The 26,894-nt window shown below is 40.5% G+C and overlaps 2 protein-coding genes across 2 annotated transcripts; both read right to left on the bottom strand.

Annotated features, from left to right (window-relative positions):
• Positions 1–14,243: 14,243 nt before the first annotated feature.
• Positions 14,244–15,585, bottom strand: LOC127942672 (mast cell protease 1-like). The gene is made up of 5 exons (XM_052538541.1): positions 15,511–15,585; positions 15,267–15,414; positions 14,932–15,073; positions 14,541–14,798; positions 14,244–14,434 (listed from the first exon to the last, which is right to left on the bottom strand). The coding sequence occupies exons 1-5, from the start codon at positions 15,569–15,571 to the stop codon at positions 14,279–14,281; spliced, it is 765 nt and encodes a 254-aa protein (XP_052394501.1). The 5' UTR covers positions 15,572–15,585; the 3' UTR covers positions 14,244–14,278.
• A 5,129-nt stretch (positions 15,586–20,714) lies between these two features.
• Positions 20,715–22,146, bottom strand: LOC127942670 (kallikrein-7-like). The gene is made up of 5 exons (XM_052538539.1): positions 22,036–22,146; positions 21,800–21,950; positions 21,575–21,713; positions 21,110–21,373; positions 20,715–21,005 (listed from the first exon to the last, which is right to left on the bottom strand). Exons 1-5 carry the CDS (start codon positions 22,097–22,099, stop codon positions 20,850–20,852), a joined length of 774 nt encoding a protein of 257 aa, XP_052394499.1. The 5' UTR covers positions 22,100–22,146; the 3' UTR covers positions 20,715–20,849.
• Positions 22,147–26,894: the final 4,748 nt, after the last annotated feature.

The raw sequence follows: 26,894 nt of genomic DNA, 5'->3' as shown, positions 1-26,894 counted from the left end.
ATGATGTCATCGGGGCGTGCCCGCAACACGGGGCTATAAATAGACAAGCCACAGGTGCATCAACAGGACATTTTGTCTGAAGAGCACTCCTGGGACATTCAGTATGGCAACGCAGCACAGCATCTCGTTCCGCTTTCTCAGGGAACAAGGTTACAGTCAAATAACCGGGAACGTTCCCTTTCGAAAGCTTCAGTCGATGCTGCGCTGCTCAGCGCATTGGGAGTGAGAATATCCACGCCGCCGTGCTTGAAAAATGTCTGGACCCCAAAGGTTGTGCAGGTGTGCTACCAAACCACAAGATGGCCTCAGACATTTGCTTGTGAAGTTGACTCAAGGACATGAGAGCCCAGGGTTGCATGGACATCCAGACTATAAAATATTATTAATGTGTGTGGAGAGCACTAACCTGCCGCATCACAAACCTGTTGTAAGGGGGCACCCCTTGCTAAAGCACTAGAGGAGGCAACCCACCTTGTGGAGTGAGCTCTAAAACCTATTGGCGAAGCTTGACCGCGTGCCTCATAAGCCATGTAGTTGACTGGGTTTTCATTGTGTACCACACATCACCTGTCAAATACACCCCATTTACTGGCATATCTCTTTCTGGTGGAGGAAGCCCTAGCACTAAGAATGGTATCAATAACATCCGGCAGAAGCCCTGTGTTCCTCAGTTGCTACCCTTCAGGGGCCAAACATGAAGATTCCACAGGTTGGGCCTGGGATGGAATATCGTGCGACCTGCCTGAGACAGAAGGTCCCTCCTCTCCGGAATCACCAATGGCGAGCCATCGCGGAGAGATATTATCTCCCTTGAGCGCTTTGACTGTACGGTTTTAGCCTTGAAGGTCCAAGATGGGGCGCACTCCCCCACCCTTCTTGGGAACCAGGAAGTATCTGCTGTAATAGCCCGACTCTATCCTTTGACGAGGAACATGTTCTATGGCCTCTTTGCCCAGAAGAGTCTGTTGCTCTCGAGACAGTACCTGCATCAGCTCTGGTTTCATGGAAGTGGAGCCCACACCATTGAAACGTGGAGAAGATGAATAAATTGGATCCTGTATCCTATCTGTACTGTGCTCAATATCCACGTAGAAAAACCCAGCAGATGTTTCACGCTGCCAGACTCTCTGAGAGTGGTACCAATTTTAACACTTCCTTCTTTTAATGGGATGTTAGATGTAAATGTCTGAGGCCTTGTGCGCCTAGAGCCACTAGCTCGGTTCCCTGAATCGGCAGACCGGCAGGGGACGACCGTACTAGCTGTTCTAGAGACCTCTGTAGAGGTAGCTATTTTGCTAGTTTCCAGGCGGTAACTGAGAGAAACACTCGCTGGGAATTGCCTTCAACAGGTCAGCCTGGTATGACTGTAACACTGCCATAGTGTGCAGCGCAGCACCAACCTGACCTGCAGCTTGGTAAGCTTTACCCACGATGATGTTAATTTACAAGGTTTAGTGGGGAGAGTAGGTTTCTAAACCGAGGAAGAAGATTCCGGTGAGAGATAGCTCGCAAGCGCCTCTTCAGCCCTAAGCATAATTTCACAATAGTTGAAAAAGTCAATGTCGAGGGCATAAAGATGTGGGAAGTATACAGATTGCTCCATGACTTTGACAGCTCATCATGGAAGTGAGAAACCTATCAATGAAAAGGTGGGTGCGGTCTGAAAATAGCTCAGACGAGCACGGAGCATCTTCACTGAGAGCAGTTCACAATGCTCGCACTCGCCCGTCTCTAAAGCCAGAACCGCATGCTCTTCCCCAAACAAACAAAAAAGTAATCATGTGCATCCAGCTCATACATAGGACAAGAGCATGGAGGAACACAACACTTACTGTTTCGTTGGCTCATCCTATGAATGATCTGTAGCTGAAAAAATAATCTTCCTGATGCACAGAATGATCTGAAGACAAAGGACCTGTTGATGCACCTGCGGCTTATCTATTTATATCTAATTATAACAAAACAAACAAGGGACTCATGCACAACCATCACAAAACAGAAAGACAGTCGTGAATCATCCAGGTAACAGAACACAGCATTAAGAACTAAGGGTTCCCAAACTTTTGAATGGGGTTATTTTAATAATTTGAGCAATTTGTTTTGTCATGTGGCCTATATGCAAACATCTTTAATGTAAAATATCTTACTCAGGACAGTACTAAATAAAAAATAACAGTCATTTAGTATGATCTCTCTTATTTTGTTAAAACTATTCACATTTTCTGCAAGGGGTGCCCAAACTTTTGCATGCCACTGTGCAGATATATAATATATATATATATATATATATATATATATATATATATATAGAGAGAGAGAGAGAGAGAGAGAGAGAGAGAGAGAGGGGTAAAAGGTTAAAACGATATAAATACTGTTCGTTTTCTCAAAAAAAAACGCTCGTTTCTTATCTTAGGTCATCAATGTGTACTTACGATAGGGAATTGTTTAATTTGGACTTCTCAGTGCATGCTCTCTGAGGTGGTGAACATAGACATGCATCATATGAGTCACAGACAAGAATGGTTTGAACTAAAAATATCAAAATGGAAACTACTGCGGAAACAGACACCTACATCTTGGATGCCCTTGCGGTAGGCTAAAACATACCAAAATTTAATTTGAAAATGAACTATCCCTTTAAATCAAGAATAATATAACTTTCATTTACAACAGGAGGGTTCAAAGTCTGAGAGAGGGAGCTCACGCCAAAACAACAAATGTTACCTATCTACCTGATAAAAAGGGAAACTAACTAGCTACCAAAAAAAAAAATAATAATAATAATACAACAAATACACTAACTCCCTCACTAACATAAACAGGAGAAAACAAGTCCAGAAAGTCCAGTCCCACCAATAACTCCATCCCAAATTAGCAATACAAATCACGTAAAGAACTTGCATTAATTGTACTGTACAACCGAAAACAGGATTTCTTCTTGTAGAGGTGGCAGGAGGACTAACACAATCTCACTAAAGAGAACCCAATCAACAAAGTATAGTTCATGAACAACAAATGAGCCCTTCTAGGGGAGGAAGTGACACAATCACACTGTTCAGTGGGGAAATTTTTTTAATTGTTTTAATTTCTGCAGTTCCCTCTTATCCTCTGATCAGAGTTAACAACCAGTCAGTGGTGACAGATGGAGGCCATTGCCTATTATTTATAAGTACAGGAAGCGAGAGGGAGAGAGAAAGAGGACAAAAACAAATACATTCTGGGACATAACAAACAGCAACTTGTAAAACAGTCAAAAAAAGAAAAGGTAAGAAGTGATATTTGAGAAAAGATCATACTAAGACCATACTAATGTAAAAACAGCATACCTGTAATGGAACTAACATTACCAGTGGTGACATAATTTCCCATTCTTGTGAAATTGGCTTAATGACCCCCGGGGCCGTCTGGGCGATGTTTGCACGTAAAGGGGTTTAAAGGAAAACGCCATCGTCTTTCCATATTCCACTATATTCTTCCCTCAACTTAGATGAGTTGATACTTACCTCTCCCATCTCAGAGCGTGCACCATTCATTCCAATTTTCTAAGCGGATTCAAATGATTATTATAATGTATGGCTGAAGAGCACTTAACATAATTTCGACCTCGGCACAGTGATATCATCACTCCTGAACACTCCCCCTCTCCCTCTAACTTCCGTCAATACAACTAACGTGAGGAGTTTTAAGGAGTGATGATATTACTGCGCCGAGGTCGAAGTGCTGCGAAGTGCTTACATTATAGTTATCTTTTTATCCGCTTAGAAAATCACCACATTTTATTTAGTGTCACCATACTTCTGTAACAACTCATGTAAACATCTTTAAATGGGGAAAACATGGAAGTGTTTGGTGGCTTCTAAATTCATCCCTGTTTGGATCCCAAGGAATGAATAGTACTTAGCTAAACACTAGCAAAGTGGCACCGCGTGCTACAGTTGTTAAGTGCACGCTCTGAGATGGAATAGTGGAATATGGAAAAACTGTGGAGTTTTCCTTTAAGGAGAAACTTGTTAGCAGCAATATGCAATATGAGGATTAACAATAGTATTATATAAACTGATCACATGCTGCATCCATCCAATCAATGACACTGACACTGCATTCTGTTTTATTAATTAAATGCATGTTTGCCTCCATTAGACGATGGCTCTTTGGGCCTTCAGTCTTCAGTTGTCCCCAGCCCGCAACACTACAGAGAGTGTTTGCCTCAACATCTTCTCCATTCTTTGGTAATGAAATCCATTCCACATTGTTGTTAATGCTGACTTTTTCCTGTAACTGTAATTAAAAACAACCATTATTAACAAACATATTTAATTTAATTATATTTTATAAGACTGCAATGGATTGTACTGCCATTTGTGAAGTTGAGAACAACTAAATGTATCACAGACTGTTACCTTCAAAAGCATGATGTCATTCCAAGAAAGAATTGCCATATTGCTTGGATGTTGGATGTAGGACTTCACTCCGATATGATCTGAATACTTAATTTCCCTTAAGTCATGAGCACCAACCACAACCGTCAGAGTCTCATTTCTGTTGAAAGAGAAAGTCATGATGCTCAGTTTTATCATACAATGCACTGCAGTTACCATGCCAGCCAAAATGATTGTAACTAGACAAAAAACCCTCATGTGTTCCTGCAATGTGCAGCAGTCAACACAAACCCATCAGAAATGAGGAATCCACCACCGACATGTTGCTGCATTTTTCTAGTCTGATTAGCTTTTCTATCTTGAAAAGCATAGGCTCACATTCACACAAAGGGCTTGGGAGCGGGGAGGAAATTTAAACACTGTGCAAATGTTAGAATTCACATTAATTGACTACATATTTACATCTGTTTGAATGTACTTCGCCAGTTCTTATTTGGCCTGTTACACAGACCAAAACAGAGATCAACATTCTGGAATGCACATTTTCAAAGGAGAATAACTGACTGTAGCATTGTTTTTCAGAAAAAAAAAAGTATTTTTTTTTTACTTAAAGTGTTTTTTAACCCATTTGTGCCCAAATGTTTCTGAATGGTTTCATGCATATAGTCATGCTAATAGTGTGAATATGTTCTGCATTTATCTTCCCCAGGTTTTTTTTTTTTTTTGTTTGTTTGTTTTTTTATTGTAAATCTTGTGTTGCATAAATGTGAGGCAACTATAATTGCTGGTGGGCAAATATGTTCACCCCTTCAGTGTCAAATTTGAATTGGAGGAGAGCATTTGGCATCTTAACTCAAAATAACTGCTTTAAACAAATCAATCTTTATTCATAAACATATTTATCATGCATAAAAGTCAAAGAACATTCAATGCCAACCCCCCCAAAAGGCTGTATCTATCTTGTAATCTTAAATTTTAAATACAAAAAATCCATTAGTCTTAAAATGGTTGAACATAGAGCAGAATAAAGTTTAGCCATTAAGTTGCCCAAACAGGGTATTGAGAATAAATACATAAAAATAAATAGAAATTATATCTTAGAGAAAATTATGCATTTAACAGTTTGTTTACCAACATTCAGCAAACTATCATGTTTTTGCTCAACAGAAGAAATAAACTTATAGGTTTGCAACTTGAAAATGACACGATGACACTATTTCCATTTTTGGTTTAACTTTACCTTACTTAAGCAGTGAAGGTAAGAGTAGTTTTATAAATGTTCATAAACATAGTTGCGTGCAATTTGTGGTTATATATTATGAATAGGCACATATTGATTAGGTCAAATGGATTAACCCTGAGCAAAGTCCTCGATATTCATGAAATTAATGATATTCTTTTTAAAATATATTCTTTTTTAAAATAATTATCATGTGTAGGCTACCCCCATGCCTGTTTGTTTGTTTATTTACGGATTGTTGAACATGCAGATATTTTCATTCTTAGTGTTATATTTTATTCCTTATATTATCTATATATTAAAAAACGTATTCCTGTGTAGTGATTTTTGTTTTGTCGTGATGGGTACTCGCATAACTAATGACGTGATAATATTTGGATCATGTGTCACTTAAGGTGTGGTTATGAGTATATCACATGAGAAAGATTGGTGGGATCTCTAACTTGTAGAACCTCTTCTGTTTCATCAACACAAGGAAGACACAAATGCAATGAAATAGATTTAATTAACAAAAGATAGACAAGAGTAATCATCAACTACTAATTGAATACCACGTTATCTGGAAAGATAAACTTTTGCTACTCTGAAAGAAATAAGGTGAAGAACCCTATTATGCATCAAACAAATACACGAAAGATTTGCTATAAACGGGAATCAGTTATATAATATCTAAGTTAAATTAGAAAAAATCATATACTGACAATATATAACAATGTCAAGGTCTCTTTAAGAGGTTTGGATAAGTGATATTTACGTTCTCTGTGGTCGAGTGAGCAGTTATAGAGAGTCATGCGCTTTCACCTCTACCAACCGCTCAAAATCATCTATTAACGGTGCAATAAACTGATCACACAATCGTAAAGTGAAGTGAAAATCAGCCGCGTAACCCATACTCAGAATTCATGCTCTGCATTTATCCCATCCAAAGTGCACACACACACACCGTGAACACACACTCAGAGCAGTGGGCAGCCATTTATGCTGCGGTGCCCGGGGGCATTTTGGGGTTCAGTGCCTTGCTCAAGGGCACCTAAGTCTTGGTATTGCCAGCCCAAGACTCAAACCCACAACCCTAGGGTCAGGAGTCAAACTCTCTAACCACTACGCCACAACTTCCCCACAATACCAGAATGCAAATCAAAAGCACCCCAAAACAGAAACTCAAAGAGAAATTAAAGACTTTGACTTAACATAAGGAAAACTTTAGATTTTCTTACCTGACTTGTACTTCTTGCTCTGACTGACGCCATTGTGTGGCATATATATGCATATATGCAACATATATATTATCATATATGTGCATATAAACTGCATTTAGGTTTCACATATGCGCATAAACCCTCATATAGGTTCTTTCCATGCTGGGAGCCCCTTCCAAGCATTGAGTACATGTACAGTAAATTAATATGTTTTCCAAAAGTCCAACAATTCACTTTTAAAGTATTGTAATTTGTTGATATAGTGAATTGGTGGGTTTTTGTTAAATATGAGCCAAAATCATTGAATTTATTTGAATTAACGCGTTTCACAATTTAAGTTAAATTACTGAAATAAATTAACTTTTCCACAACATTCTAATTTATTGAGATGCACCTATATATATATATATATATATATATATATATATATATATATATATATATACTGTATATATATACCTATATTTATGTGTGTGTGTGTGTGTGTGTGTGTGTGTGTGTGTGTGTGTGTGTGTGTCAACAAAATATACTTATTAGTAACATGAAAATTTAATTTCTTTCGGGAGGGGGTTGCCTTCTGCACTCCTGGAAGTAGGGGTAGGAAGTCGACAGCCTCATGTGACGGGAAGGAAGTGAATACCTTAATTTTTTTCTTGAAATCTTTTATTTGGTTGTTTTCTTGCATTCCATTGAAAGGATGAAAGAACATGAGATACTTTGATTTGAGAAAAAGACAATAGAAACATACACAGGCATCTTCGACACACCCCACAGAGTGGAGGTGCAGGAGACCTCCTTCCCTTCTGGCCACTTGTTTCATTTTAAATCCCTTCACCCATGCTTCCTTCTGCTCAATCTGCTCAAAATGATTACATGAAAATGTCAACACTCATGTCTGGTATCATTTGAAATGTCTGCAACTGGTACAATGGTCTCAACCTTACAAGATCCTAAGAGATACGATATATTTTGATCAATATAATGGGAGTCCTCCATGTAAATTACCTTCTGGGGACCTGAGTTAATGCAAATTCCAATTGTTAGTTCCTGTCTTCATCTCAGGGGATGTTTGTCTTGGTCTGAGGTATTTATAGGATTGCAGCAAAAGGATCAGGGCCTTCTGTAACCAGACTAAGCCCACGGTATGAAGTGTATGCACACACTTCATACTGTATATTTTGCTGAAAGTTCAGGTATGCATCTTTCACTCTTAGATTCATCTTTGAGAATTTGATGTCTTGTATTGATATTGATATCTCTAAATTGCCTATGTAATTGGCATAATACATATTTACCTGACTGACTGTCAGGATCTTTAGCTGGAGTGCCCATAAACTCCAATAGAGGGCACTCCACTCAGGACTCTATCATTTTTGTTTCCATCAACCACCAGATGTCACCATATCATCACTTTGACACTAGTACCTTCATCACAAATCACCTTGCCACAACTGCACCTCATTCACACACACTTAAGCCCCTTTCACACTGCCATTCCGGCGTATACACGGGTAAAGTGTTCCGGCAATTGTTCGCTAGATTTTGCACTTTCACACTGCCAGTATTTACCCGGGATATTAGCATGCTTTCACACACAACCCGTAAAGATCCCGTAACAACACGTGACATCAGGACATGATGTGTAATGTACGAGTCGAAAACGTTAGGCACATTATACTTTTACTGAAGCAAGCGAACGATCTCGGCGTCAGCGCGGAAAGTGAGGAACTAACTGATCTCTTCTTCATTATAGTTTGCACATATTTTTTGTCGCGAACGTTGATCTTCCTTCAAAACAGCCGATAAAAGAGTCGCATGATAACGCGCATCATCACTTCAGCACAGCATTAGATCTGGCTTTTGTTCACACAGCGCTCGTCCCGGGTTGAACCCGGCAATGTTACTAGGTCCCCGACCCGTGTTCAGTGGCGGAATAAATCCCAGGACGTGTATGCTTTCACACAGAAGGTGACCCAGCAATGTTCTGGCAATATGCCGGGTCCGACGTGCAGTGTGAAAGGGGCTACATAAGCAGCACTATCACTCTAAGTCTTGGCAAATGGTGTTTAGCCCCGTTTAGCATTTCTGAGCGGTTTTCCTATGTTTGTTCTTCCTGTGTCTGATTTTGGATAGTGTTACCGCCTTTGATTGTCTGCCACCTGCTCCGACTTCTGCTTGTTTCTGTTTTCGATTTTGGATTTCCCTGACAAACCTGACACCGTTCCTGATTACTGCCTTTGAGACCTTTCTGTTAATAAAGATCTGCAATTGGATCCGAACGTCTCTGACTCTCATCGTAACACTGGTGATAAATTGTTAAATTTGATTTGATTAAGTTTTACTTTGTAATTATTGACTCTAGTAGATGACGCTGTATCCTTGTTGCCGCATTTCCTGTGTCAGGTTGTAATGGACTAAAATTCATTTGAGATGGAGCATAGGGCACACTAACTGTATCTTTAGAGATCCGGCTAGCACCTGGTATTAGTTCAAGTGTATTTAGATTGTAAGGGCTTATAGTGAATTTCCATTTAGGTCAACTGGACGTTGTTCGACCAACCTAAATAGGGTAAGCCTAACCTCATTTTATTGTAATATTACTCTAGCTAAGTGTACATGGGAGATTAAATAATAAAATGGAGTCAGATTTGAGTTTAACCTAAAATGAATAACTCTGTGTGCTGAAAGACCGAACACGAAGGAAACTTTAATCCAGCACCGGGTACCTTCCTTGGGCCGAGTGCCTGGACCTTACATCACTGAGAAATAAAACATGCATAACATCTAGAAAAACACTTACAAAAGTTCAGACAGGAACCACTTTGGCAAGTTTACTTGAGGTTATTGAACATAATTTATCTTTGGCGGTATGGTTCCTTATGGGGCTTCTTGCTCCCAGAATAATTGAACATACAAGAGCTTTAAAATTAACCCCCGGAACCATCAGCTTAGAAATACATGACAATTCTCTTAGTAATGTCTTAAAGCAAACAGTGATAATCATGTAGATGTGGCAGTGGGACATCTATCTTATAGCCTGGTTATGAAGATGAGTGTCTCTCAGCAGTGAGGTCCATGCCAGCTAAGATTTTAAATCCTTAGTGATCTGAAACAAAGAAGACAACAACCAGAAGGTGCACAATAATATGCTCATGCTTATAATGGGAAAGGAGGGAGGGTTGAAAGCCGTTGAGCATACTTACAGAGCAGTGGTCCACATATATAGGAGTGATAGTGATTGGAGCGATTTGACAGCTGACCGCATCAGCTGGTCACAGCCTATGCCTCCGTGGCCTGACTGATCTAATGCTGCGCTCGATTTCAGACAGGAACCACTTTGGCAAGTTTACTTGAGTTTAACACAATTTATCTTTAGCGGTATGGTTCCTTATGAAGGTTCTTGCTCCCAGAATAATTCAACATACAAGAGCTTTAACATTAACCCCCAAAACGTAATTAGAGGTATTACTGCCTTAACAAGAATCCCCCAAACCAACCTTGTTCCATTCCTGCAAAGAGAAAATACGTTAGAAGTGTTATTGAGATCCTTAATATAGCCTACTGGCTAGCGAAGAGGTATTCTCCCCTCAAATGGGGCAGAGAATAGCGGACCTCTCTTTAATTAAACTAGCTGGTAATAGCAGTGAAGGGTATTCTCTCCATTGGGAGAACCGCAAGAACAAGCAGCATGTCCCTGAGCTTTGTATGAGCGGTAGGAGGGTAGCGTGAAGACCCCCCAAAATTGTCCATGTTCCATTCCTGCAAAATAGAAAGATAATGTTATTGAGATGTCCTTAATGCAGCCTATGCCAGGAGAGTGGTATTCTCTCCTCTAAACGTGAGAAAGAAAATAGCAAGTCCCCTCTTGATTTAAGCTATAGCAGCAAAGGGTGTTTTCTTCAGCTGGACAGAACAGCAGTCCCTTTATTCTGAGGGGTGTTTGTCCCTCGCTTGAGGGATACAACGGTGGTCCCCTACAGGTATCATGGCAAAGGGGTTCTCCCTAGCAGGAGAAGACAGCAGCCTCCTTTTTTTCACATTGCAGTAAGGGTGTTCTCTCCAGCTGAAGAAAACAGCAGTCCCTTTTCCTTTTTTGAGGGCTGTTTGCCCCTTGCTTGAGGGATAGAATAGCAGTCCCCTGAGTTATAGCAGGAAGGGTGGTCTCTCCAACTGGAGAAAACAGCAGTCCCTTTTGCTTTTTTGAGGGTTTATTTCTCATCTACTTTTCATTCTCCTTCTCATTCAACTTCTCCTTCTTCTCCATCTTCTCCATCTCCTTCTCATTCTTCATCTCCTTCTACTCATCCTCCTTCTCATTTTTCTCCTCCTCCTCATTCTTCTCATCCTCCTTTTCATTCTTCTCCTATTCCTCCTCATTCTTCTCATCCTCCACCTCATTCTTCTCATCCTCCTCCTCCTCCTCATTCTTCTCATCCTCCTCCTCATTCTCCTCCTTCTCCTTGCTGTCAGTGTCATAATATTTTATTTATTTATTAAATCCACGTTTGTACGAAATATCCACTAGTTATAACCAACACTTCTATATTTAGCTGTAGATCATGCTGTAGACCATTACTTTGCCTCAGAAGCCTGTTCAAAATCAGTTCTTGAGGAGAAAACAGACATGTCAGACATGTCACTGTGCTCCTGTTAATGGCACTCACGCAGTGCTCGCATACTTATCACAGATGCCTGTGTCGTATGATGAACGTGACTCAATACAACATTGCGACAACAATAAAATGCTTTGACCATTCTAAAACACAGATTTGTGGCCATTATTGGAACTGAAAATGTTTATAACCCCCAAATATAGGTCTCATAAACCCCAAAACACACATGATCATTGCCATGTGGTGAATCTGGCCAATCGTGAACAGCTGTGTCGTCATCAGCGCTCCTGCAGTCACTCTGGAGAAACTGCAGCAGCTGGTTTTTAGAGGATTGCTAGTCCTCGTCACCCACTGTTGTTCAGAAAATGGTACACCAGGGTTCTTACGCCTTCAATTAAAATCCTAGCACTCCAAAGACATTTAAATTTCTTGCACTTTACAACTGGGTAAATTACCATTTTGCATACATACTCCTACCTTGGTTAACCACACACACAGATACCCCACGGACACCCTTTTTTGTAAATGGTTTGGATTTTGAGGTGCATTAGCAATTTCATTGTTCTAGACAAAATCATCAAATTGCCAACAGGCGGCGCATTTGGACCGGAATGGTCAGAATATGGTCAGAACTCTAATATATGCAATGGCATTAGCCCTTGTCGGATAATGTTTTAACATTGATACGAGCAAAATTTACAATCTGTTAATTTAGTATCAAGCACTTTATTGCTACACTAGTTTGAGCAACAGCAGATCACTGATTTAAACTCAGTGTGTTGGAGTAGTCAGATAAGTTAGATGAAAGCATCCCCAATAGACGAGCCTGAAGCAGTAGCCATTAATATCGACAGCCTTTACCACAGATTAACGAGGCTCATGGGTATATTTAATTGGTAGTGTTACCGGTGTAGTAATATGATAGCAAGCCTCGCAACATAACTGAACAATTAGCTTTGTACAATAGCAATGTCTGAAGCATGTTCGCTGAAATTGCACTAGGCAATAAAATGAAAGAACTTGGCTTAGCTTCGTGAAGACGTCCAGAAATGATCTAAAGGTGAAAATGCCAGTTGTTCATGGATGCTTTGATTCTTTTTGAATATCTAGCTTCTTCCAGCAGGGAGCAGATCTCGTGTAAAGTTGTGATTCGGTCGTATTAGTACAACTTTGGCGATGAATCGCGGGCGAAGTATCTATATCAAGTGCTCGCTCATATCGATTCAGTCCATTGCTTGACAAAAATGCTGCAAATTTGCTTAAGGTAACGACTTGAATTCTGGTGAGATACTCCGTGGGAATCCTGCGAAATCCTGATTTTAATGCTTCCTATGGAGATCGATTCGCCATCTGATAGTTCCTGAGCGAGGGATAGCTATCGCGAGCAGTTTGAGCCTTGCAAGCTGTTGAACATACTTACCAAGCAGTGGTGCCACGTGTGAAAATGACAACTATAAACTGTGACAACTATAGTTGTTGGGGGGCTTAAATGGGTTTAAACATCTGCAAACATATTGTAGTATTTTTATGCTTTATCAGAGTCAAAAACTTACATACAGCAACTTGCTGGGTGACATCCAGATGTTACGCATCCTATGGAACACATTGGCTGCTTTGCCTATGCATTGAGTTACATCTTGCTCTGCATCACCTTCCTGTGTCCAAGTATGTGAACCGGTCTGTATCTATGAGTAAGTGGTTACCAAGGGTGATTAGAATCAGTAGATTTTCATCTTCCCCACTCATTTTCATCGCTTTTTTTTTTTTTATATATTGATCCACAGCCTGATCTTTCTAACCAGGTGGTAAGTTCCTGTAGCTTCTACCATGACTCTGCTAGTAGTATTATATCATCAGCAAAATCTAGATCAGCAAGCTTTGTTTGCTCGGTCCATGATATAAATTCATATCCACTTTGTTGTCTTCCACATAGCCTATGGCAAGTAGGAACAACATGGGTGACAAAATGCACAAAATGAAAAATGCTCTTCTATAGCTCATAAGAATAGGCCTTCTCAGAAGAGAAGTGGTAACATTGCTGTTTCCGAAGTAGTTAAACATATGTCTTCACTATTAGTAATACTGTCAATCCATGCAAATTCAGATCATTCAAACATGCTTAAGTTTCTCTCTCACACACACACACACACTGTCTCTCTTGCTCTCATTTAACTGCATGAGAGTGGCTCTACCAACCATTATAGTTCTGAAATGATGCATTGGAATTAGCAACAGAAGACTGAGGTGTGATGCATAAGAAACAAATTCTAGTTCAGTTCTACACCAAAGCATTTAATGACCAATAAATGCGAGAAGAATAAAAAATACGCTTTAAAACTCAGTTTTTTATATGTTTTATATGTAACACATAAAACTCTTTTTAATGTGTTAGTTTATCTAATTGGTTTTGAGGATCTCACTCTTTACCTAATCAAGTAAACAAGATATGAGCCATATCTATATCGTCATCTAATACTGTAATCATACTCAATGATTCATCTCTCATTATTCTCAGAATATTACTCAGTTCTCAGTCTGTAATTTGTCCCCTGTTGTGGATGTTTATCTTCATTTTCATGTATCTCTAATCTAACATTGTAAGTGGTCCCTGTATATTATTCTCAGTTCTTTGTTCTGACATCGGGTATTAATGTTTATCTGTTTCTTTTCCTTGTAAAGTGTCTTGTAAAGTGACCTTGGGTTTTAGAAAGGCACTATATGAATAAATCTAAAAAATTATTATTATTATTATTATCATCATCATCATTATTGTGACAATGAGGACACTTCAGGTGATTGATGCTTACCATGTGATACTTTTATTGAAATAATATATTCAAGGGGGATTTAATTAGTTTTTATTATTTTGTGAATCCATTTGAGATATGCTGAAATCTTAGTATACACAGTAGGATGCTCAGGTGAATTACAGACTTTTGCATCACCAAAGGAAGTGACACCAACTGCAGTGTCTCCACAAACCAAAGGACCTCCTGAATCCCCCTGTTAAAAAACACAGATCAACACATGACTTAAAACATATATCAGTTTAAACTCAGTGGAACCTGTTCATAAATAACAGAGTCTGTGAAATATGTTTTCTACATACTTTGCAGGATCCGCCATAGCCAAATACACACATCATCTTTGAGACTGAATACTTCTCTCTTCCTTTCCATTTATTTTTACATTGTGTGTTTTTCATTATCTTCACTTTTGCCTCCATTAGACGATCACTCGCTGAGCCTTTAGGCTTCAGTTTTCCCCAGCCAGCAACACTACAGACAGTACCTGATTTTATGTCTTTTTTATTATTCATTAATGATATCGGTTTAACATTGTGGCTTCGGCTGATATTTTCCTGTAGCTGTAATGAAAAAAAAAAATACAAATAAAAATTAAAAATATATCACCCTATATAAAATTAAACCATTGATTATTATATTTCCTCTGTTTAAGCAGCTTTTTTTGTGGCTCCTTGAGAATATTTCCTTCTTTACCCTCAAAAGCATAATATCATTCAGGTTTGTATATCTGCTATAGTCTGGATGCTGGTGGTAGGACTTCACTTTGATGCGGATAGACCCCTCAGTCTTATTTTTAAGGTCATGTGCACCAACCACGGCTGTCAGTGCCTTATTTCTGTTTAAAGAAAGCATTAATGACCATTTCTCAAAGTTTTATGTGCTATATTAAGAGCATATTAAGTATACTGATTTGATGACAAAACTTTGTAAACCATATGCCACTGTAAAATGTATCTAAAAACTCGATTATAAACAATCAGTATCAGTAATCAATCAGTATTGCATTTTAGGCGCAACAAAACTCTTACTTTTGACAATGTGCAGCAGTCAAGACAAACTCATTAGAAATGAGAAATCCACAGCAGTTATGATGTCCATTTATCTGAAGAGAAACCATGTAAGGTCTGGAGTGGGGTTCTGCTTCTGTGCCGTTCACTATACCCACATTTACATGAGCTGAGAGAGTTACTGCTGTCAGTCAGCTTAATCAGAACATACCAGTGAAATATTCTTCAAATTCAGCATAATATGCTGTTTTCTAATGAGTCTCACCAGTGAAGGTCAGGTGTGGCAGCAGAGAGGCCAGCAGGAGCAGAGAGATGATGGTCATCATGAAGACAATCAGTGAGCTCTCACTGACAAAACACTGTATAAATATAAGGATGGGTGGAGTCATTAAGCTGCCAGTAAGTCTTTTTTCTTTTCTTCAGTTTGTGGTTACAAGCGGCACAATGATGAGTAAATTTTGTTCTTGTTAATTCTTGTGGTTTTATTTTCAGGCCAGAAAGTTTGGTCGAAAAGCAAGTAGGTCTACTAGGGATACTTTACAATTTGTAACCATAAATATATAATTATATATCAATGATAAACCAACATAACACAGGTGGTGTGTGTTTCCTTTTTCAGGATGCTGTATTTTAAAGATAGTTTTGAAAAATTAAAAAAACGCTTCACATATCTGTATTGAAAAGGGTTTAATCAGTGTTTTCATTGCTTGTTAAGTGAACCAAACTATTGCACATGCATCAAGGCTCTAATGGTTTACAGGAGGAAGACAATTAATGTCACAGTTATAATAACTTAGGACAGCAAAAAAGACTGTTCTACAGAGCACGCAAACACACACTTTATTACACAAAGTTTGTGTTCACCCACCCCCCAAGCATCTTGTTAATGCTTGTGGTCTCATTTTCTGGCCACAGATGGTTTGGTTTAGTTCTAGTTAAATTAAGCAGGTCAATGCACATTTTACTTCCTATTTATCAGATGTTTGTGAAACATTTACAGTTAATGTCTCAGTTGTTGAAGTTAATGGTAATATAAATATACAAATATTCATACATTAAGAAATTTACTGGAAAAAAACAAACAAACAAACAAGCATTTGGCAAAAAAAAAAAAAAAAAATGTACCTAACCTTTAAGATATGTAATCTCTGACATTTCATAAACTAATGGAAAAATTCCAAAAAGAAGATCTAGACACTGTAAACCTAAAATTACATATTCAATAGGAATCCAGGCTATCGAGTAGGCTACAGAGGAGGATTAGGGCCAAGCAATAATACAAATTAATAAATAAAACCATATTAATAGTCATTATAATGAAAGATATAAAACTCTTTATTTTCAAAAAAATGGCTAAATAAATTGTTGAGAAATAAAATAATTAAAGTATGAGGAAAAAGTTGTTTAAATATGAGTTTAAAGAACTCATTAAACTTAGAGTGATAAATTGTCAAAATAAAATATTGAGAATAAACGTATTAAAATTCGAAAATAAATTTGAAACAGCACATGGATGGACGAGTGGACTGCAGAACTACAAACACTCATGAAAGTGTTTGTAAAAACTACAAACATGGCGAAAATGCAAGACAGACAGAAAGACAAGCCCCTTTCACACTGCACGTTGGACCTGGAAAATTGCCAGAATATTCTGTGTGAACGCAAACACGTCCCAGGATTGATTTATACCCCTTTCATAGCCATGGTTGTTATTAGCAACAAATGTGAAGTTTCATTGGTTATCGTTTGTGCATGTTTGGGCATGTTTCGAGATAAAAAATACCCAAATGTACTAGGGGTATAACGGTATGCATATTGTTTACCATACGGTTCATGGGCATATTCCAAATGGAAGTCATCATCCCTATCACCTTGGAGTAGAGACTAGTTTGGAGTGAGTAGGGCAGTGTGTCCCATTATGTAGTCGTTTGGAATCCACTTGGCAGAGGGAGCAACAATTTCCTCATTATCTTCAGCTTGCATGTTCCCGTGACAAAGCAACATGGTGGCCGTCAGCAGATGTTGCTGCTGTTACATAAAAACATGTATTTACCTGTGAGATTCTTTGCAGTGTTCCTCCCGAGTGAATTCAGAACCAGGTGCTTGACTTGCAGTGCTTCCTCACTCATCGATATTATGTACAGCTGGTATGATAGCCCTGAATCTGGCTTCATTCTTCCTGGAACATGCAGTCAGGTCATAGGCTTCCATGGGAGCCTTCTTGCAAGAATTTCCTGGATGTCTGGCCACATTGCCCTGAGGGGCCTCCTGATCATCTAGATATTCCTTCGTGCTTATGCATTGAGCAGGAAGTATAGGTTGCATTTCCGAGAATCTTCTTGTGTAAAGCTGTCTCAGGCTACCTCTCCCGTTCGGTTCAGCACCTCTGTGATGCTTGGGTAGCTATAAGTTCACACACTAAGCTCTGTGTACTTTCTGAAATCCACATGGTGGTAAGTGTGCATGGTAGCACACTTTCTAAAATTCTGAGTATGGGTCACCATACTTGGCTGTATGTCACGTCACTTTTCACTTTTTTTTAAGCGCCTGAGTTCTCTCCCCTTGTGAGGAGTCAAATTCATTGGTCCATGGGCTGTTCTCATGGCAGTTTAGCAGCGCTCCCCTTTACCTTTCTGTATTCTGAGTTCTCCTCTCACATGAGAGTTGAGCTCTCTGTTTTTCCCAGAGCACCTGGGATCCAGCAGCATCAGGTAAACTAGGCCTCTCTGATGTGCTAAGTTTTTGGCTAGCTTGCAGTATGCTAAACCTTCTGATTCTCATGATCAGGCTGTAGGTTGAGCCCCCTCTCTTGTTGAGAGTTGGGGTTGTGCTCCCTCAGCTAGGTAGCCTACTGCTGGCCTGTCCAACATGGAACATGTTGCAGGTTGAGCCCTCTCTGTTGTGAGAGTTGGGTTGTGCTCTCTCAACTATGTAAATTATTGTTAGCTGTTCCGGCTTGGAATATGTGGTAGCTCCCCCTCATTTGAGAGCTGGGTGTTTGCCCCTCCCCTCAGCTGGATATTTACTGCTTGCCACTCCAGCATTACTACCATAGATCGAGTTGATAACTCTCAAACATATTGTTTTTAGGATGCACCATTCCTTCTATGAGCCATGAGAGCCCCCCTGGAACAGTATCTAAAATTTATATGATGGTAAGTGTGCACGTGAAGTCTTTGCGCACTTTCTAAATCGGCACGAAGTTTTCATGCTAGTACTCTGCGTTCTTTCTAAAATCCTATATGGTGAAGGCTTTGGGCAGTTGCTTCATGTCCTTTCTTGAGTTGGTAAAAGCCCCATTTATCTTGGGTGCCACTCCACCCATGTATCCTTGGATACCTACCTAAACAGGGTGTTGCTACTAGGGATTTGTTGAGACCGTTTCTTCAGCAAGCTTATGCAAGAACGGTAGCCTCTGTGTGACAGGCAAGACTTATTATAAAATGCTATAGGCTCTTTGTCGTATTCCTTTTAAAGGAATCTTTCTTGATTCCAAGCCTTGATCTCTACCCTTACAGGTAAGTTGGGTATGTAGCCTAGACCTTTGGCCGTAAGGGATAATGTCATGGACAGCCGTCTAACGTCCCAGGGTCAACTCCCATGGAACTCGCCATGATTCTGGCCTGCACTCCCCTCAGCATGGTGGAGTGGGTATACTGTTCCCCATAGCGAACCCTAGAGGACGCAGTTCGAAGTTCCCTTGAAAGGGAACATCTCAGGTTATGAATGTAGGCAGGATGAGACACTTCGTCCTCTAGCTTCCTGCCATGCTTCAGATGAAGAAGTGAATGACGTGTTCTGTCGGCACCTATTTATCTATAGCCGTGCTGGTAGTGATGTCAGGAGCTGTCGCCTGCCAACTTGTTGGTGTTTTTTCATTGTATACTTCAGACATGGGTCATGACGAGGCGTTACCCATAGCAACCCCAAGAGGACGCAGTGGCTTGTTCCCTACTCAGGGAGCCATGGTTACATTCGTAACCTTTCCATTTGGTAACAGAAAAATACACTGGTAAAGCATTGAGATAAATCAAAAATAATTTGAAGATCAATATACAGTGAGCGTGTTCTATATGTATATTGATATTTATCTGATAAATCTCTTTCTGGAAATGTTCTGTTTTGTCATTGATCTTCCCCTTGATCCATCCAAAATTCACCCTTTTAATATAGGCACAAAAGGACTGCACCCGAGTTTTGTATAGTTTAGAATCCCATGTAGCTCTTTCTAATGTAAAATAAATCATGTAAAATATTTTGAGTGATAAAGTCCTGCGTTAAAGTGTTTGCTAACCACTACTATATGGATAAAGCTTGTTAATACTAGATTACACTTCAGTTGATTCACATGAAAGCATTACTTAGCAACACTTTTCAGCTTTACCACAGAGAAATGCTGCTTTCATGTCAAGATACCCCAACACTTTTTTGCATGTCTTCACTCATTTTGATAGTTTTGCAGTGGCCTCACGGCCTCACTTAACAGAACATGTTGATTAAAGAACATGTATGTGCTTGAAAACATATTGGGTTTTGTGCATCTCTTGTTGGTTTTGCAGACAGTTTTGCAAGTTACTGAGCAGGAAAAATTAGTATGCCCCACTAGCATAACTGCTACAAGTAAAAAGTTCTCAAGGTTACTGAGGGCAAGGAAATAGTAAAAAAAAAAAAAAAAAAGACACTGTATGAATGAAATGTATAATATACAATCAAGAGCATTAAAAATTTTTCTCTTTTTTTTGTTGTTTGATTAACATTAATGATATAGACGACAACTGTGTACTGTCACTTTAAAAGCAAATGCGCCTGTCTAATATACTGACACCTCTCTTATTTTCTCCCAACTGTTTACATTCACAAAGACATAACTGACTTGTGATGACAAAAATACATATTTTAAGATATTTTTACCTGCCTAAAATATAGTTTGCATGTCCCATTTCCGCTGTTCCATATCGGAGCTCACACACAGGAAGAATAAACACCTTACTTTCACATTCACCTATGATTCTTCATTGTGTGGTCTTAATAAAAGTATTGCCAACTGAAAGCTGCACATATATATTTATATTCGGAAATAAACAGGACACGATTATAGGACATAAAAGATCACAATCTCTATGATTCATTTGAAAAGTAGGTTGTGGACATCTTAAAGATCGATTGATATAGAAAATCATCAACCACAATGAGAACTTTTATTGTAGAGTAACTAATGTGATGGCAGATGCTCTTTCTGAAGAAATGTATTTCTCCCCCCAAACAAATTGCTTGTGTCTCAAGGCCTTTTTAAATTAAGCTTAAAATATACATTTATTCTTTTTAAAGCATGTAAGTGTCTTTCCCCAGTGCTATGTATATTTTCTTGTGTAACTTAGGATGTGGTGGTGAACTTTAGCAGTGGTTGAGAATTGAACAGCCCCCTAACTAGTTTCGCTCTCTCTGAAGTGGCACTTTAGAAAGAAAACATGCAGAGTCATTGCTTATTGTGTTTTGCTGCTCTTTTTTTTCATTTTATTGAAAGGTTTGAAAGCTAGCATTTACAAGACATCTTAAAAGCTGAGCTTGACATACTGCACAACAAAGCAATGCATTTTCATAGCATCAAGCACCTCCTTTGATCACCTCATTGATCCAGTGTCTGAATTTAGAAATTTCAGTGTAAACATTGGGAACATTTGGGTAGTCACAGCGTCCCATGTTGAAAGAAACAATTCCAACTGCTGTCCCACTGCACACCAACGGTCCACCCGAATCACCCTGCAATGACAATCCATTTGAGATTGATTCCAGACACGTTTCATTGAGTTTAGAAGAATATAGACGTACAGAATAGGAACTCCAAAATATTGCTTTAGACATACCTGACAAGCGCCACTTTTGGTCTCGTAACCCCCAGCACACAGGATGTTTTGGGGAAGATTCACCTTCAATTTTTTCCACATTGTCTGGCAGGTGGAGGAGTTGATAGGTGACACATCTGTCACCAGCAGATCGTTCACCACATTTTCCTTTTCAGTTTGACCCCATCCTGCAACCTGGCACTTGGTCTTTGACTTCAGGGGTTTGGCTTTGCTCGGTATTTTGATGGTTTTCACACCTTTGCCGGTTTTCAGCTTCTTGGACAACTAAAATTTCACAAATGAAAATTGTGGTCTTTGTGTTAACCATTAATGGTTTGTTTAATATAATAACTTATTTTATAATTAAAATCTAAATGCATGTATTATTATTACATTCTAAACAAATGTAATTATACATTTATATTTTATAATAATAATATTGTTATATTTTTATAATATATCTACATTTATGGATGAACAGTGTACCTTCAGAAGCATGATGTCATTCCCAGTTTTGGGAGTTTCGTAGGATGGGTGCTTATGTCTATTTTGCACTGGATATCTTTTCAGATTTGCTCCTTGTGGACTGATGTTGTGGGTGCCCAGGATCACAGTCATGTTACCACTTTATTCATAGCATGAACATAATTGCATATTAGTAAACCATTTAGTTGAACACCAAACATATTCAAGGTTAATATTTAGCTTTACCTTTTATCGCAGTGTGCGGCTGTGAGCACATAGCTCGGGTTGATCAGGAATCCTCCACATTTGTGTTTTCCATTAATCTGCACTGATGCCATGTACAGCATGGAGTTCTTCTTGGCTTTTTTGCCATTGATGATATCAGCTCCAAATGTGCCTAAGCAAATAAAGATGCATGTTTGAGATAACAAGAAATCAATTCAGTTATCATTTTATAATTAGTTAAGCATGATTTTACTAACCAGTCAGTAAAAAGCTCGTCAGTGCAACTGAGAGCAACAGGCCATACGCCGCACTCATCTTCATAACACGCTGCTGTTACGACCACCAGTCATTTATACAGCTCTCTACCACAAGACACATCCTGACATTCAGTGATGACGCAAGATGCAGAACTTGCTACTTTTCTCCAAATATGTTTTGCTTTCCTTCAATAAAAGATCTCCTCCAGCATATCTTGGTAAAACTGATGTCTCTCAGGTTCAGTTTAATTTCCTTGGCAGCAATGTCATGGCTTATTTTTTTTATAAACAGGATGTCCCTGTGACCTTGTTGTGATTTTTACATTATATTTAGATTTCCAGATTTTTAGCATCATTCAAAAATCAATTAGGAAAATTGTTTTCACAATCAACCTTTTCTGAATGTTAAACACCTCCTTTTACAGACCTTTTTGCTGGAAGAGAAATACAAATTTTGTACCCTACTGATGGAAAATGTAATTTCAAATGTTCAAACCAAAATTCAGTCTGAGGTATCTTAAATACTATCCATACCTGATTTATTATGTCCTTGTATAAATCCATTATTATTGTAAGCCAAAATATACACAAAATCATGGACATTTTGAGGTAATATTTCTCAGAAAATACAGACACAAGTCTTCAGCAATACAATTTTATTTGGTCAGTATTGGATGTTTAAGCTTAATTTGCAAGTGCTGTGAACACAAAACTCTTAAGTTTGTTTTTTCTTTATAATTGTTTTGATCCAATGTGCATATTTTGAAATATCATTGAAGATATTCGGTACAGCAGAATACATATTTACACCCATTTCTGCAAAAAGAGACGATGCCCACTGCCATTGAATTGCACACCAGCAGACCTCCAGAATCACCCTGCAAGAAGATGAGGTTTAATAGTAGAAAAATGGAATGTCCCTAATCAAAAAAAAAAAAAAAAAAAAAAAAAAAAATTCTGTTTATATGTGTCACGGTTTTACGCTGCCTGAAGGAATACGGAGTCGAGGATAAACGGAGTAAGGCTTTTAATATATCCAACACAGGGGATATCCAACATGGAGCACAGAGGTAGACACACGTAAGTAGCAAATGATGAATGAAGACCCGACAAAACAGAACTGAAAGGACAAGGCTTAAGTACAAAGGATAATTGGGGAAACACAGGTGGATGGAATCATTAAATTAACAGGGACATGGAACACATGAGGAAGATAATAGACACACCTGGGAACTAATCACGGAAGACAGAAACTGGGTCACTGGGGCAAAAACATTAAATGAGTCCAGGTGTGTGACAGTACTCCCCCCTCCCGGTAGGTGCGTCCTCGCACCGTAGAAACAACAGAGGGAGGCATGGGTGGGAACCTGGGAGGAGGTTCCGGTGGAGGACGGACTCCCAGGAGGGGGCCAGCAGACAGGGACCCCAGAAGGAGGAGCCAGGGAGGAGACGACGGAGGAAGGAGCCAGGGAGGAGACAGGAGCAGGAGGAGCCAGATGGTCCACCAGAGACCAGCCAGGACGGAGATCCAAGGTGGAGTCGACGGCGGGAGGAGCCATGGTGAAGGAGGGGTCGACGACACCAGGGGGCCGACAGGCGGAGACTGCACCGGTGGGTGAGGAGCCCAAGATGGAGCAGCACAGCCGCAGAGCCAGGGGGACGTCGAGGTTCCGGAGGGCCTAGGTGGAGCAGAAGGCTCAGGCGACCAAGGCGGAGGCGGGGTCCTGGCAGACCGATGTGGAGCCGGAGCGACCGAGGATGGAGGTGGAACCGGAGGGAAGGAGGAGCCTGACAGAGCCGGAGGGATGGAGTGACGAGGTGGAACCAGAGGAGTGGAGTCCCGAGGCGGCGGATGGTCGACGACTGACCAAGGTGGAGCCGGAGGGACGAGGGAGCCCGGCGGAGCAGGTGGGATGACAGGCCACGGTGGAGACGAGGGAGCTAAGAGCCAAGGCGGAGCCGCTGGGTCGAAGGACCGAGGAGGAGTCCAGGGCTCGGAGGCTGGAGGCGGAGACAGGGCCTTAACACGCCAAGGCGGAGCTGGAGACTGGCAGTCCAGCGGCGAACCACCGCGCCCCGATGGCGCGGACTGAGGGTGAGCTGCGGGACTGACTGGCACCAGCAGGGATGGCGAGGAACTGGCTGGTCTAGGAGGAGGAGAGAGGAGAAGGATGGGAGGAAGGACAGGAGGATCAGGACTGGACGGAACCAGCGAAAGAGGAGTAGAGGGACCAGCAGGTTTGGGAGGAGGCGGGAGAGGGAGGCTGGGAGGGAATACAGGAGACACAGAAGATTCAGGGCTGGGCGGAACCAGCGGTGAAACAGAAAAATCATGGCTGGGCGGAACCAGCGGAGACACAGAAGATTCAGAGCTGGGCGGAACCAGCGGAGACACAGAAGATTCAGAGCTGGGCGGAACCAGCGGAGACACAGAAGATTCAGAGCTGGGCGGAACCAGCGGAGACACAGAAGATTCAGAGCTGGGCGGAACCAGCGGAGACACAGAAGATTCAGAGCTGGGCGGAACCAGCGGAGAAACAGAAAACTCAGGGCTGGGCGGAACCAGCGGAGAAACAGAAGATTCAGAGCTGGGCGGAGCCAGCGGAGATACAGAAAACTCAGGGCTGGGCGGAACCAGCGGAGAAACAGAAAACTCAGGGCTGGGCGTAACCAGCGGAGAAACAGAAAACTCAGGGCTGGGCGTAACCAGCGGAGAAACAGAAAACTCAGGGCTGGGCGTAACCAGCGGAGAAACAGAAGATTCAGGGCTGGGCGTAACCAGCGGAGAAACAGAAGATTCAGGGCTGGGCGTAACCAGCGGAGAAACAGAAAACTCAGGGCTGGGCGGAACCAGCGGAGAAACAGAAAACTCAGGGCTGGGCGGAACCAGCGGAAATGGAGCAGAGGAAATGACTGGAGGAGGTAGGAGTGGGAGACTGAGAGGGTATACAGGGGAATCAGGGCTGGACGGAACCAGCGGGGAAACAGGAATATTAGGGATTACCTCCGTAGACCAGTCCATCAGATCCAGAACTTGCTCCATATGACTTTCAGAGACTGCATATAGCTCACCCTCAGTCGCAGGAGTGTGGGCAGGGCTTTCCTCCACGCCCTCGATCTCCACGAGGACTCCCACGATGCACAGTGTTGCCGGCTCACACACCTGGTCAGTCGCGCTCTCGAGATCCGGCTCCCTGTCAGTGGATGGCTCGGACTCTGCGGCTGCGGTGGGCTCTGGCTCCGTGCGGCGTGATGGTGGCTGGCTGGTCTCTGGGTCGGGAGTGGGGCTGGCGAGGTCCTCTATGGGGCAGACGGTGAGAGGTGACCCATTTCTCGCCAGAGTCCACTCCACGAATGCGGCGAAATCCTCTCGAGGACCATCTTCGGACGACAACGCTCTGCATTTGGAGTTCAGGCTGGTGTTGTAGAAGGTGCAGAGCGCGTTGTCCGGGTAGCTGGTGGCATAAGCTAATAGAATAAACTGTCTGGTATGGTCCTCGAGAGAACGTCCTTCCTGCTTCAGCAGAAGGATGAGGAATTCGGGACGATAGAGGGGATCCATAGAACACTACGAAACAAAAAGACTTTGAAAACACAAAAACAAAACGGAGGGGAAAAACACACAGTTTTCTATTTTCTTCTTTTGGTCGGGTCTTCTGTCACGGTTTTACGCTGCCTGAAGGAATACGGAGTCGAGGATAAACGGAGTAAGGCTTTTAATATATCCAACACAGGGGATATCCAACATGGAGCACAGAGGTAGACACACGTAAGTAGCAAATGATGAATGAAGACCCGACAAAACAGAACTGAAAGGACAAGGCTTAAGTACAAAGGATAATTGGGGAAACACAGGTGGATGGAATCATTAAATTAACAGGGACATGGAACACATGAGGAAGATAATAGACACACCTGGGAACTAATCACGGAAGACAGAAACTGGGTCACTGGGGCAAAAACATTAAATGAGTCCAGGTGTGTGACAATATGAAGATGAGACTGGAGCTAGTTGTCACACTTTATCTTTCTCGATTGACTCAAAAACCTCTTATAGTTTATGTACGTTTATTACCAAACACACTCCTCCATTCTGTTTATGTCCTCCAGCACAGGTGATGTTTGGTGGAAGTTTTGTGATGCTCTTTATTTTGTTTTGTTTTTTTTTCTTCCATGCTTTCTTTCAGTTGTGGATGTCACTTGATAGATTCAAGGCCAAAAGGTAATTGACACCATTGCGCTGTTTATTCAAACCCCATCCAGCAACCAAGCACTGTGTATTGCTTTCAACGCTGTAATGTAGATATGGGATTTCCACAGTCGTCATCTTTATATCCAAAACTGCTTTCCTAGAACTCTGAAAATGCAAATACGTAGTTATTAAATGTGCACGTTTGGTCTTGTTCTTAAGAAAATGTAATCACAACCAAACAGGTGTTGCTTTTTCCTGAACTGTTCAATCATCAATCATTATTTACTCACTCCTAAGTCATTTTTTTTTTTCCTTTGGTGAAACAAAAGCATAGATATTTATTTCAGTGATGAATATGGCTCCAAAAAAAAATAATAATAATAAAGTACCTTGGGCAGTGTGCAGCTGTAAAAAAATATTGAAGAGATATCAGAAATCTTCCACATTCAAGGTGTTTATTATTATTATTATTATTATTATTATTATTATTATTATTATTATTATTATTATTATTATTATTATTATTATTATTATTATTATTTGCTCTGCACTGAGACCATGTATTGCAAGGATTCTTTGTAAACTTTTTTTTCCCCATTAATTATGTCAACTCCAACCACAACTTTAAAGAAAAACAAGACAGAATTAACTATAAACTCAAACAATA

The sequence above is a fragment of the Carassius gibelio genome, chromosome A22, assembly GCF_023724105.1.
Source record: "Carassius gibelio isolate Cgi1373 ecotype wild population from Czech Republic chromosome A22, carGib1.2-hapl.c, whole genome shotgun sequence".
NCBI lineage: Eukaryota > Metazoa > Chordata > Actinopteri > Cypriniformes > Cyprinidae > Carassius > Carassius gibelio.
The sequence above is the reverse complement of the archived record's forward strand: the minus strand, read 5'-3'. Positions and strand labels throughout refer to the sequence as shown.

Bases quoted from the DNA above. Each gene is read 5' to 3' on its own strand.
- LOC127942672 (XM_052538541.1), bottom strand. From the start codon at position 15,571: ATGATGACCATCATCTCTCTGCTCCTGCTGGCCTCTCTGCTGCCACAC. The intron at 15,074-15,266 runs GTAAGAGTTTTG...TTCTTTAAACAG, and splicing joins ACTGCTGCACATTGTCAAAA to AAATAAGGCACTGACAGCCG. The intron at 14,435-14,540 runs GTATGTAGAAAA...GTTTTTTAACAG, and splicing joins GCTATGGCGGATCCTGCAAA to GGGGATTCAGGAGGTCCTTT.
- LOC127942670 (XM_052538539.1), bottom strand. From the start codon at position 22,099: ATGAAGATGAGTGCGGCGTATGGCCTGTTGCTCTCAGTTGCACTGACG. The intron at 21,951-22,035 runs GTTAGTAAAATC...TTATTTGCTTAG, and splicing joins GACGAGCTTTTTACTGACTG to GCACATTTGGAGCTGATATC. The intron at 21,006-21,109 runs GTATGTCTAAAG...TTGTCATTGCAG, and splicing joins CCAAAAGTGGCGCTTGTCAG to GGTGATTCGGGTGGACCGTT.